The sequence below is a fragment of the Vicia villosa genome, unplaced genomic scaffold, assembly GCF_029867415.1.
Source record: "Vicia villosa cultivar HV-30 ecotype Madison, WI unplaced genomic scaffold, Vvil1.0 ctg.001202F_1_1_3, whole genome shotgun sequence".
In the NCBI taxonomy this organism is placed as follows: Eukaryota; Viridiplantae; Streptophyta; class Magnoliopsida; order Fabales; family Fabaceae; genus Vicia; species Vicia villosa.
In genome coordinates, this window is record NW_026705534.1 from 174292 (window position 1) to 185969 (window position 11678).

At 38.3% G+C, this 11678-nt stretch overlaps 1 protein-coding gene across 1 annotated transcript; it reads right to left on the reverse strand.

Annotated features, from left to right (window-relative positions):
- Positions 1–844: 844 nt before the first annotated feature.
- On the reverse strand, positions 845–5808 carry LOC131634003 (uncharacterized). The gene is made up of 4 exons (XM_058904670.1): positions 5572–5808; positions 4927–5433; positions 4268–4479; positions 845–905 (listed from the first exon to the last, which is right to left on the reverse strand). Exons 1-4 carry the CDS (start codon positions 5806–5808, stop codon positions 845–847), a joined length of 1017 nt encoding a protein of 338 aa, XP_058760653.1.
- Between the last annotated feature and the right edge of the window lie 5870 nt (positions 5809–11678).

The following is an 11678-nucleotide window of genomic DNA, read 5'->3' on the forward strand; positions in this document are numbered from 1 at the left end:
GAAAATCATGCATATGAATGAACTGACACCATGCATGTGGTACCATCATCATCAATGGGAATAACCCACCGACCGATCCAACATCATCAAGATACGGCCCTTCCAGCACAAATTCCCCATAATGGGAATTATGCCCGTCACTGATCCATAACAACCATCTGGATATAGCCCTCAACAAATGATTATGAATGAGTGCAAATATATACATAATATACTTATACCATCATCGATCCGATGAACAACATTGTCTCATATTCAAACCATCATCATCATCAAAGCATATTTATATATATTAGCATCATTCAAATAAAATAAAATCATCATCCAACACAAAGGTTAATTCATAAGGTTCATCATACAAGAAACGACACTCAAAACAGGCCAACGGTTCAAAAGTTACGCATCATCAAACTTTAAAAAATCACAAAGCGGGAAAATTCTGCAAACAGGCGTGTTCGTACGCATATCATACGTGTATCAGTAGAGGCTAATTCTCATAGAAAAACGCTTCATACGCGTATCACTCCACCATACGTGTATCACCCCTTTCTCATATGCGTACTGGCAGAGGACTGCGTTATGACGGGACAGGGCAACGTACCATACGCGTACGACCCTTGGGAATGTCCCTCATACGCGTATCATATGCAAATCGCCAGAGAGTTCTTCCAAGACCTGCAAACGTACCAGTCCGTTTTCCACTCATTTCCACCATTAAAAGTCTGCGATTTTGAGTCTAAAACAACATTTTTGCATACTTTAACAAATAGGATTCATTCAACTTCGCCAATCTATCGTCCTATATCAGTTTTACACATTAAAAACCTAACTTCTACTCAATTATTTAGAAACACTTATTCTCAGATTTAGTTTCCATGGATGAACACAGCAACACATCAACAACACTACATTCATACCATAAATCAAATCACACACAATTTTACACAGAATTCAACATGGGTATCATCAAATTATATGATTCTCTTCAAAATCATCCTAAACCCCAATCTAACATATAATCAAATTGACCTAAACAATACATCTAATCATGTCCTATCACCTATAACACAATAAGAGATGTTAACCAGAGAGTCCCCCTTACCTTAGACAAGATTATTGATTGGTCCTCTTTCTCTTCTGTTCCTATTTCACGTTCTCTGAGTTCTCTACTTCTCAGCTCTTCTTTCACGTTCTATTTCCCTCTTCTCTAATTTCATTATTTTTATGAAAAATAGACTTTTAATTAGTAAAAGGGCTTTACTAACATAACACCCCTCTTCTCACTAGTATCACACATAGCCCAATGCCATTAACTAATCTTTTCCAATTAATTTCGCAAAACCAAAATATTCTAATTATTAATTTAAATTGCAATTAAATTAAAAGTTAAAATATACATGTGTTACAACTATCCCCACTAAAAGAGTTTTCGTCCTCGAAAACATACCTCAAGTAAAGAGTTCCGGATAGGAGTCTTTCATCTGACTTTCTAGTTCCCAGGTAACATTTCCATCAGCCGGTCCTCCCCAAGCTACTCTGACCAAAGCTATCTCTTTACCACGTAATTGCTTCAGCTTTCGATCCTCAATCCTCACAGGTAAAGCCTCAATCGTCAACTTGTTTTTCACCTGCACATCATCTACTTGGATCACGTGAGACGGATCCGCAATGTATTTTCTCAACTGAGATACATGAAACACGTCAAGTAAATTGGCAAGCATCGGCGGCAAAGCAATACGATAGGCTACTTCTCATACTTTTTCAGAAATCTGAAACGGACCAATAAAATGCGGCGTCAACTTCTTTGACTTTAAAGCTTGACTAATACCCGTCATAGGAGTAACCCTCATAAACACATTATCTCCCTCTTGAAACTCAAGTGTCTTCCTCCTCTTGTCATGATAACTCTTCTGACGACTCTGAGAAGATTTCATTTCTCTTGAATCATCTTAATCTTTTTCATAGTCTGTTGCATAATTTCTGGCCCGATCACAGCATTCTCACCAGATTCGTACCAACACAACGATGTCCTACATCTCCTACCATATAAAGCCTTAAACGGAGCCATACCAATACTCGAATGATAACTATTGTTGTAGGTAAATTCAATCAAAGGCAGATAACTATCCCAAGCACCTCCTTTTTCTAACACACAAGCACATAACAAATCTTCTAACGATTGGATTGTCCTCTTAGTCTCTCCATCAGTCTGCGGATGATAAGCAGAACACAATCTCAGCTTAGTACCTAAAGCCCTCTACAAACCTTCCCAGAACTTAGACGTAAATCTCGGATCTCTGTCGGACACGATACTCGAAGGAACGCCATGCAGACTAACTATCCTTTCAATATACAATTGAGCCAACTTCTCTATCGAATAATCCATTCTTACCGGTATGAAATGTGCAGACTTCGTCAACCTGTCCACGATAACCCAGATAGCCTCGCAATTCTTAACAGTTCTCAGAAACCAGAAACAAAGTCCATCGATATGCTATCCATCTTCCATTCAGGAATAAACATCAGTTGCATAAACCCAAATGGCTTTTGATGCTTAATTTTTGACTTCTGACATGTCAAACAAGAATAAACAAATTCAGCAATTTCCTTCTTCATTCCAGGCCACGAAAACAACAATTTCAAATCATGATATATCTTGGTAGCACCAGGATGAATTCTCAATCCGCTACGGTATCCTTCTTCCAGAATACTCTTTCAGAGCTCAACAACATCGGGAACACAAACTCTATCACCAAACCTCATTATACCATTCTCGTCAATTCTAAATTCACCGCCTTTACCTTGGTTAATCAAAGTCAACTTATCGATCAACTCAACATCAACTTTCTAACCCTTTCTGATCTCTTCAAGAATACCACTAGTCAGCTTTAGCATACCCAATTTAACACTAGTAGGAGTACCTTCACATACCAAACTCAAATCTCTAAACTGTTCAATTAAATCCAATTCCTTCACCATTAGCATAGACATATGTAAGGACTTCGTACTCAACGCATCAGCAACCACTTTTGCCTTACAAGGATGGTAATTCAAACCAAAGTCATAATATTTAAGGAATTCTAGCCATCTCCTCTGCCTCATATTAAGCTCCTTCTGATCAAAGAGATACTTCAGACTCTTATGATCACTAAACACTTCGAATCTTGAACCATACAAATAATGTCGCCACAAATTCAAAACAAAAACCACAACTGCCAACTTTAAATCATGAGTCGGATAATTCCTTTCATGCACTTTGAGTTGTCTCGACACATAAGCGACTACTTGTTGATTCTGCATCAATACACCATCTAAACCCATCAGTGACGCATCACAATATACCACAAACGATTCTGTCGGATTCAACAAAATCAAGATAGGAGCACTAGTCAACCTCTTCTTCAACTCTTGGAATCCTTCTTCGCATTTTGAATCCCAAATAAACGCTTGAACCTTTCTGGTCAATTTAGTTAACGGAAATGCTAACTTTGAAAATCCTTCTATAAACTTTCTGTAGTAACCTACAAGACCAGGAAAACTAGGAATTTCTGACACCGATTTCGGAGCTTCCCATTGGGATACCGCTTCTATCTTTGTAGGATCAACAACGATACCATTCTTAGAAATCACGTGCCCAAGAAAGCTAACTTTATCCAACCAAAATTCACACTTTGATAATTTGGCAAAAAGTTTCTTCTCTTTTAACAACTCTAACACAATTCTGAGATGTTCCGCATGCTCTTCTTCATTATTAGAATATATCAGAATATCATCTATAAATACCACCACGAACTGATCAAGATAAGGATGGAAGATCCTATTCATATATTCCATAAAAACACAAGGTGCATTAGTAACTCCAAACGACATTACCGAATACTCGTAATGACCATACCTCGTTCTAAATGCAGTCTTCTGAATATCGTCCTCCTTCACCCGAATTTGGTGATACCCAGACCTTAGATCAATCTTACTAAATACACACGCTCTAACCAGCTGATCAATCAAATCATCAATCCTCAGCAATGGATACCGACTCTTGATAGTGACCTTGTTTAATTATCGGTAATCTACACACAGTCTCATAGAACCCTCTTTCTTCTTTACCAACAACACAAGCGCACCCCACGGAGAAACACTTGGACGAATAAATTTCTTTTCAAGCAGTTCTTCCAATTGTTTCTTCAGTTCATCCAACTCAGATGGTGACATACGATACGGTGCCATCGATACTGGACTAGTTCCCAGAATCAAATCAATAGCAAACTCTACTTCTCTTTTTGGCGGTAACTCGTTCACATCCTCTGGAAAAACTTCCGGAAAGTCACATACCACTGGTAGTTCACTACTCACTGCCTTCTCCTTCAAGTTCATCAACACAAACAACATAAACACTGTTGCACCGTCTTCAACTGCATCATTCACTTGTCTAGAAGTCATAGCCAGATCGTCAGCATTAATAGCCTTAGGAAACAGCACCTTCTTCGAAAAATAGTTGATATGAACATGGTTGAATTCCAACCAGTTCATTCCCAATATTACATCAAGTTGTTTCAATGGAAGACACACTAAGTCCATTCCGAATTCCCTACCAAAAATATCGACCGGACAATTTAAGCAAGCAGACGAAGTAGTTACTGAACCCGACGCAGGAGTGTCAATAACCATACTTCCATTAATGTCAGATATTTCTAAATTCAATCTCTTAGCACAATCCAAAGAAATAAAAGAGTGAGTCGCTCCAGTATCTATAATTGCAACTAAAGGTGTGCCATGAATAAAACACGTACCTTTAATCAATCGATCTTCAGGAGTGGTTTCCGATCCAGTCAAAGCAAAAACCTTTCCTCCAGATTGGTTCTTCTTTGGCTTAATACACTGTGGGCTAATGTGACCTTCTTCACCACAGTTGTAGCAAGTTACAACCTTCTTCTTAAGATCAGCAACAATATGACCCACTTTATCACACTTGAAGCATTTCTTTTTATCAAGCTTGCATTCATTGTTACGGTGTCCAATCTCGCCACAGTTGTAGCATCTAACAAAAGCACTAGAGTCTCCCCCACTAGGCTTCCTCCAATCAACAGCTTTACCTCTACCATATGGCTTACCTCTATCCACATGCTTCTTACATTTTCTGTCAACCAACTCGCGAGAGTGAGACGACTTCATCTTAATATTATCTTCCTTAAATATCTTGCTACAGTCAACCAAATCAGCAAACCGTCGAATCCTTTGATATCTGATACCCTTCTTGATTTCATCACGGAGGCCATTCTCGAATTTGATGCATTTCGAAAATTCACCAGCCTCATCATTGTTGTAATGAGTGTAGTATTTGGCCAGTTCAACGAACTTGGAAGCATACTCTAGAACTGTCATATTGCCTTGCTTCAGTTCCATAAACTCAATCTCCTTCCTTCCCCGAACATCCTCAGGAAATTATTTCCTCATAAATTCCCTCTTAAACACATCCCAAGTGATTGTTATTCCGCCAGTCTCTAGCTTTGTCTTGGTAGCAATCCACCAGTCGTCAGCTTCCTCAGATAACATGTGAGTACCATATCTCACCTTCAAGTTCTTAGCACAATCAATCACTCTGAAAATCCTATCGATTTCCTTCAACCACTTCTGAGCACCTTCAGGGTCATGAGTGCCTTTTATCAACAGAGAGTTGTTCCTTTGAAATTCTGCCAATTGTCTGTTCGCACTAATCCCAGCACCATTGGCATTTCCTCCTAGCATACTAGCAATCATCCCCAAAGCCTTAGCAATTGCATCATCGTTTCTTCCACCTCTTCCAGCCATTACTCTGCTTAATTCACAAACAATTTCGTCAGAACAAAAGTATCGACAAGGTTAACTCATAATAGTCGCATACACAGGGAAGACTGACACTAAAACTCTGGTAAAAACGACCGACTATGCCCTGATACCACTATTGTAACACCCTTCTAAACCCCGCGGCAATTAAATAAATAATTCAGAGTAACATGAAACAAGGGTGCCACAATTCAATTTAATAACAAAATAACGTACGTCATTGTAATGCATTCACTAAGGAAAATTCGTTATAGTTCATGACATCTCATGTTAACACAGCAGAAATTAAATCATACGGATAAGTACAACATCTTTGATAATATATGCCACAAAATAACTCAAAACAAAACAATAGAGTTGTAAACTTATAAACTCAAATCTCGCGTTCCCCAATGTTACAATATTAGAGAATGACACCTGACCCTATACTTAAAACACCGACTTATGAGCTAATCCTCACCAAGTCAAAAGTCGTTATCCTCAATCTGAAAATGACAACATGTATTCACAATTAACAAATATTATTTCATCATAAACAATAACACATCATAGTTATATTATTGACCCAATTGTATTATATTCAGACAATTCACCATCACACAATCAACGCATCATCAAACCATAACATTGAAATACATTTAATCATGTTATGAAAATCATGCATATGAATGAACTGACACTATGCATGTGGTACCATCATCATCAATGGGAATAACCCACCGACCGATCCAACATCTTCAAGATACGACCCTTCCAGCACAAATTCCACACAATGGGAATTATGCCCTTCACTGATCCATAACAACCCTCTGGATACATCCCTCAACAAATGATTATGAATGAGTGCAAACATATACATAATATACTTATACCATCGTCGATCCGATGAACAACGTCGTCTCATATTCAAACCATCATCATCATCATCATCAAAGCATGTTTATATATATTAGCATCATTCAAATAAAATAAAATCATCATCTGACACAAAGGTTATTTCATAAGGTTCATCATACTTGAAACGACACTAAAAACAGGCCAACGGTTCAAAAGTTACGCATCATCAAACTTTCGAAAATTACAAAGTTACGCCTGCCCGTATGTGTACCGTACACGTATCAGCAGAGGCTGATTTTCATATATAAATGCTTCATACGCGTATCACCCCTTTCTCATACGCGTATCATATGCGTACTGGCAGAAGACTACGTTATGACAGGAAAGGGCAACGTACCATACGCGTACGGTCGTTGGGAATGTCCCTCATACGCGTATCATACGCGTATCATATGCAAATCGCCAGAGACTTCTTCTAAAACCTACAATTGTACCAGTCCGATTTCCACTCCTTTCCACACTTAACAGTCTTCGATTTTGAGTCTAAAACAACATTTTTGCATACTTTAACAAATAGGATTCATTCAACTTCACCAATCTATCATCCTAAATCAGTTTTACACATTAAAAACCTAACTTATAATCAATTATTTAGAAACCCTTATTCTTAGATTTAGTTTCCATGGATGAACACAGCAACACATCAACAACACTAGATTCATACCATAAATCAAATCACACACAATTATACACAGAATTCAACATGGGTAACATCAAATTATATGATTCTCTTCAAAATCATCCTAAACCCCAATCTAACATATAATCAAATTGACCTAAACAATACATCTAATCATGCCCTATCACCTATAACACAATAAGAGATGTTAACCAGAGAGTCCCCCCTTACCTCAGACAAGATTCTTGATTGGTCCTCTTCCTCTTCTGTTCCTCTTTAACATTCTCTGAGTTCTCTACTTCTCATCTCTTCTTTCACGTTCTATTTTCCTCTTCTCTAATTTCCTTATTTTTATGAAAAATAGACTTTTAATTAGTAAAAGGGCTTTACTAACATAACACCCCTCTTCTCACTAGTATCACACATAGACCAACGCCATAAACCAATCTTTTCCAATTAATTTCACAAAACCACAATATTCTAACTATTAATTTAAATTCCAATTAAATTAAAAATTAAAATATACGGGTGTTATAGAGCCAACTTATGAAGGTTTACCCAAGACCCGGGGAGAGTCTTCTGGGTTTTTTGGTGCGCTGCTACAAAGCGGAATCTGAGATTCTCATGTGTCCCAGGTGTGGGTCATTTTATGATAAGGAAGTGGCTGAGATGTTTGAGAGGATCCCATTCACTACCGGTTGGGATCTACAAAGAACCAACCCCAATATGTATGTCTTCGACAAAAGGGGAATGTCTAGGAGACCAGATAGCCCTCACCCTAAAGCATGGAGAGTTACCTTTAAGCTCCCTGCTTATGTGCCTGTTGATAGATTGACACGAGCTAGTGCAGAAAGAGGAAAATGGAGGAGTTTTAACCAGGGTGGAAGGACTGCCATGGCGTATAGGAGACAATTTCAAGCATAAAAAAGGGATACATATAGATTGGAGAATTAAAAGGGATAAAACCCCATGTCAAGGTCTCAATGGAGGAGACACCAAATAATCAAGAAAGCTGAAAGAGATTAGAGGTCAAAGGAGATAGGAGAATCCAGCAGCAGCAAGTTCCCTCTTCAGACTGCAAGTTCAAGCAAATCTCCAGTAGGGCGAAAATTGTTCATTGCAGAGAAGCAGAAATGTGATAAGAAAGTCCAGGAGAATCCAATAAGGGAGGAGGAAATGCTAACAGATGACTTCCAGTCTGATGGAGTATCATCTGTGAATTTGAATTATAATGTAGTATATGTCTTACCTCACGAGTATTATCAAGAGACAAAGGTCGAAGACTGTGAGGAGGGGATGAAGAAGAGATGGCGAAGCGCAGACCAGCGTGCTATTATGTACTTAACAATGGTGCTGTCGAAGAACAAAATGCGTTCTTCGAGAGACCTGATAAAGGTATGAGAAATCATTTGAAGCATTTATATATCAGGGCTAAGGTTAAGGGTGTGGGAATTAACAAAGTACTTGTAGATGGAGGTGCATCAGTAAATTTGATGCCTCAATACATGCTAAAAAGGATTGGCATGTTTGATACAGATATCAAACCCCACAACATGGTTTTGTCAAACTACGAGGGAAAAATTGGACACACTCTAGGGGTGATTCAAATAAACCTTACAGTTGGCTCAGTCACGAGGCCAACTATGTTTATGGTGATCCCAGCGAAGGCCAACTACAACCTGTTGCTGGGCAGAGAATGGATTCATGGAGTAGAAGTTGTTCCCTCAACAATGCATCAGAGGTTAACTATCTGGAGAGAAGATGGTATAGTGGAAAACATTGAGGGAGACCAAAGTTACTACATGTCAGAAGTGAATCAAGTGGACAAAACTATCTTCAACAAGAACTTTGCCAATATTGGACCATGTCCGATGGTTGAAGAGGTTTATTCACCAAGGAAAAATGCACTCTATTATTTAACCCTCCACCCCAATGGTTTCTAGTGGAATAGGGAGATAATGGGAGAACTTGAAAATTCAGAGGATGTCGAAGGAACGTCTGAAATACGGCCAACAGGCTGGGACGAAGACATTGATCATGTCTGAGTCTTCCTTCAAAGATTTTGGCTTACATAGTCGAGAACAAGAGAAAAGCGGCTTTCAAGGACGAAGTAACAAACATGGTTGTTGAAGCCACAAATGAGGAATCACAGATAGCAGGACCTAGAGTGCACTTCATTCCAAAGCCCCCTGACGAACAGGTTCCTTACGAACAGGTTTCTAAAGAACAGGTTCTAAGCAAACAAGTAAGTCGAAGGCTGGATGCTATCTATGACGAAGAACCTTTGGGGTTCGAGAAATACCCAATGGCGTCAAGTGCATAGATGTTGGCTCAAGATCCCCTTGAAGAAGTAGATCTTGGAGACGGAAGTTTGAAAAGGATTACATACATCAACACAAAACTGGAGCCCAAGGTGAAAGCAAAGGTCATTGCATTACTAAAAGAGAATAAAGACTGCTTTGCCTAGGATTATGACAAAATGCCTGGTTTGGATAGAGACTTGGTCAAATTGAAGCTGCCTATCAAATATGAAAAGAAGCCCTTTAAGCATAATCCCTGAAGGTTTGCACCAGAGATCCTCTCAAATATCAAAACAGAAGTCGAAAGACTTCTTCGTTGCAAGTTCATCAGGACCACAAGGTATGTCGAATGGATTGCAAACATAGTACCTATTATTAAGAAAAATGGGTCTTTAAGAGTATGCATAGATTTTCATGATTTAAATGCAGCAACCCCTAAAGATGAATATCTTATGCCTGTGGCAAAAATGCTAGTACACTCAGCTGCAGGTTTCGAGTATCTTGGCATGTTAGATGGATACTCTAGATATAACCAGATCTTCATTGCTGAGGAAGATGTGCCCAAAACAGCTTTTCGTCCATAAGAAGGGGATAAAAATCAATCAGAATAAAACAAAGGCTATCATGGAAACAAAAGCACGATCAACAAAGGAGTTACAATTATTATTGGGAAAGATAAATTTCATGAGAAGATTCATCTCTAATTTGAGTGGTCGAACACAAGCCTTTTCCCCCCTTCTTCGTCTGAAACAAGGAAGATTTGAGTGGAATAAAGAGCATCAAGAAACATTTGACAAGATAAAGCAATATTTGATGTATCCACCTATCTTGTCACCTCCAAATGGGAAGAAGCATATGAGACTATACATATCAGCCTCAGACACTACCATAGGCAGCATGTTAGCTAAAGAGGATGAAAATGGCGTCGAAAGAGCCATTTATTACTTAAGTAGGGTATTGAATGATGCAGAGACTAGATATACTTCTATAGAAAAACTGCCTTTGTTTGTATTTTTCTTGTGTAAAACTTACGTATTATATAAAGCTAGTTTATGTTTCTTCTCACTTAGATGTCATTAAACATATGTTGTCTAAGCCAATATTGCACATTCGAATTGGAAAATGGGCCTTAGCCCTTACTAAATATTCTTTAACCTTTTGCCCTTTAAAAGAAATGAAAGGAAAAATAGTATCAGACTTCATTGTGGACCACGCAGTGGTCGAAAGCCATCAACAATATGTTGAGATAAAACCATGGCGATTGTTCTTCGATGGATCGACACACAAAGATGGAAGTGGAGTTGGAGTTATCATAATTTCTCCTGAAGAAATTCCAACAAAACTCAAGTATAGAATTGAAGGCCCTCTATGTTCCAATAATGAAGCAAAATACGAAGCTCTACTTGCAGGACTTGAAGCTTTATTGGAATTGGGGGAAACCAGAGTCGAAATCAAAGGAGACTCTGAACTGGTAGTGAAACAACTAACAAAGAAGTATAAGTGCATAAAGGAGAACCTGATTATGTACTTTGTCATGGCAAATAGGCTGCTTAAAAAATTCGAGTACTTGGATTTGAAACATGTCCCCTGGATAAAGAATTAAGAGGCAAATGATCTGGCGCAAATAACATCAGGATACAAATTGTCGAAGGAAAGTTTAGAAGAATTGGTCGAAGTTAGAGGAAAAGCATTGGCCACTAGATTATCTCCAACAGACTTGGAGACTACACTGTTAGTTTTTGCTAACCTAGAGGAATTTGAAGTACTAATTATGGACAATTTAGTAGATACAAATTGGAGAAGTACAATTATCAATTATCTTAGAGATCCTTCGATAGACACAGAAAGAAAAATTAAATATAGAGCACTATCTTATTTCATAATGGGAAATGAGTTATTCAAGAAGACCTCTGAGGGAATCTTGTTGAAATGCTTAGGCGAAAGTGAAACTTATTTAGCACTATCTAGTGTACATAGTGGAGCCTGTGGAGCCCATCAAGCAGGACACAAAATGAAATGGTTGTTATTTCGTTATGGGA

Excerpts from the sequence above, each read along its gene's own strand:
- LOC131634003 (XM_058904670.1), bottom strand. The coding sequence starts at position 5,808 with ATGGCTGGAAGAGGTGGAAGAAACGATGATGCAATTGCTAAGGCTTTG. Across the intron at positions 4,480-4,926 it reads TTGCTGATCTTAAGAAGAAG|GTGCTGTTTCCTAAGGCTAT; the intron begins GTTGTAACTTGC and ends TTTTCGAAGAAG. Across the intron at positions 906-4,267 it reads CCGCCAAAAAGAGAAGTAGA|TGTTGTTGATGTGTTGCTGT; the intron begins GTTTGCTATTGA and ends GTATGAATGTAG.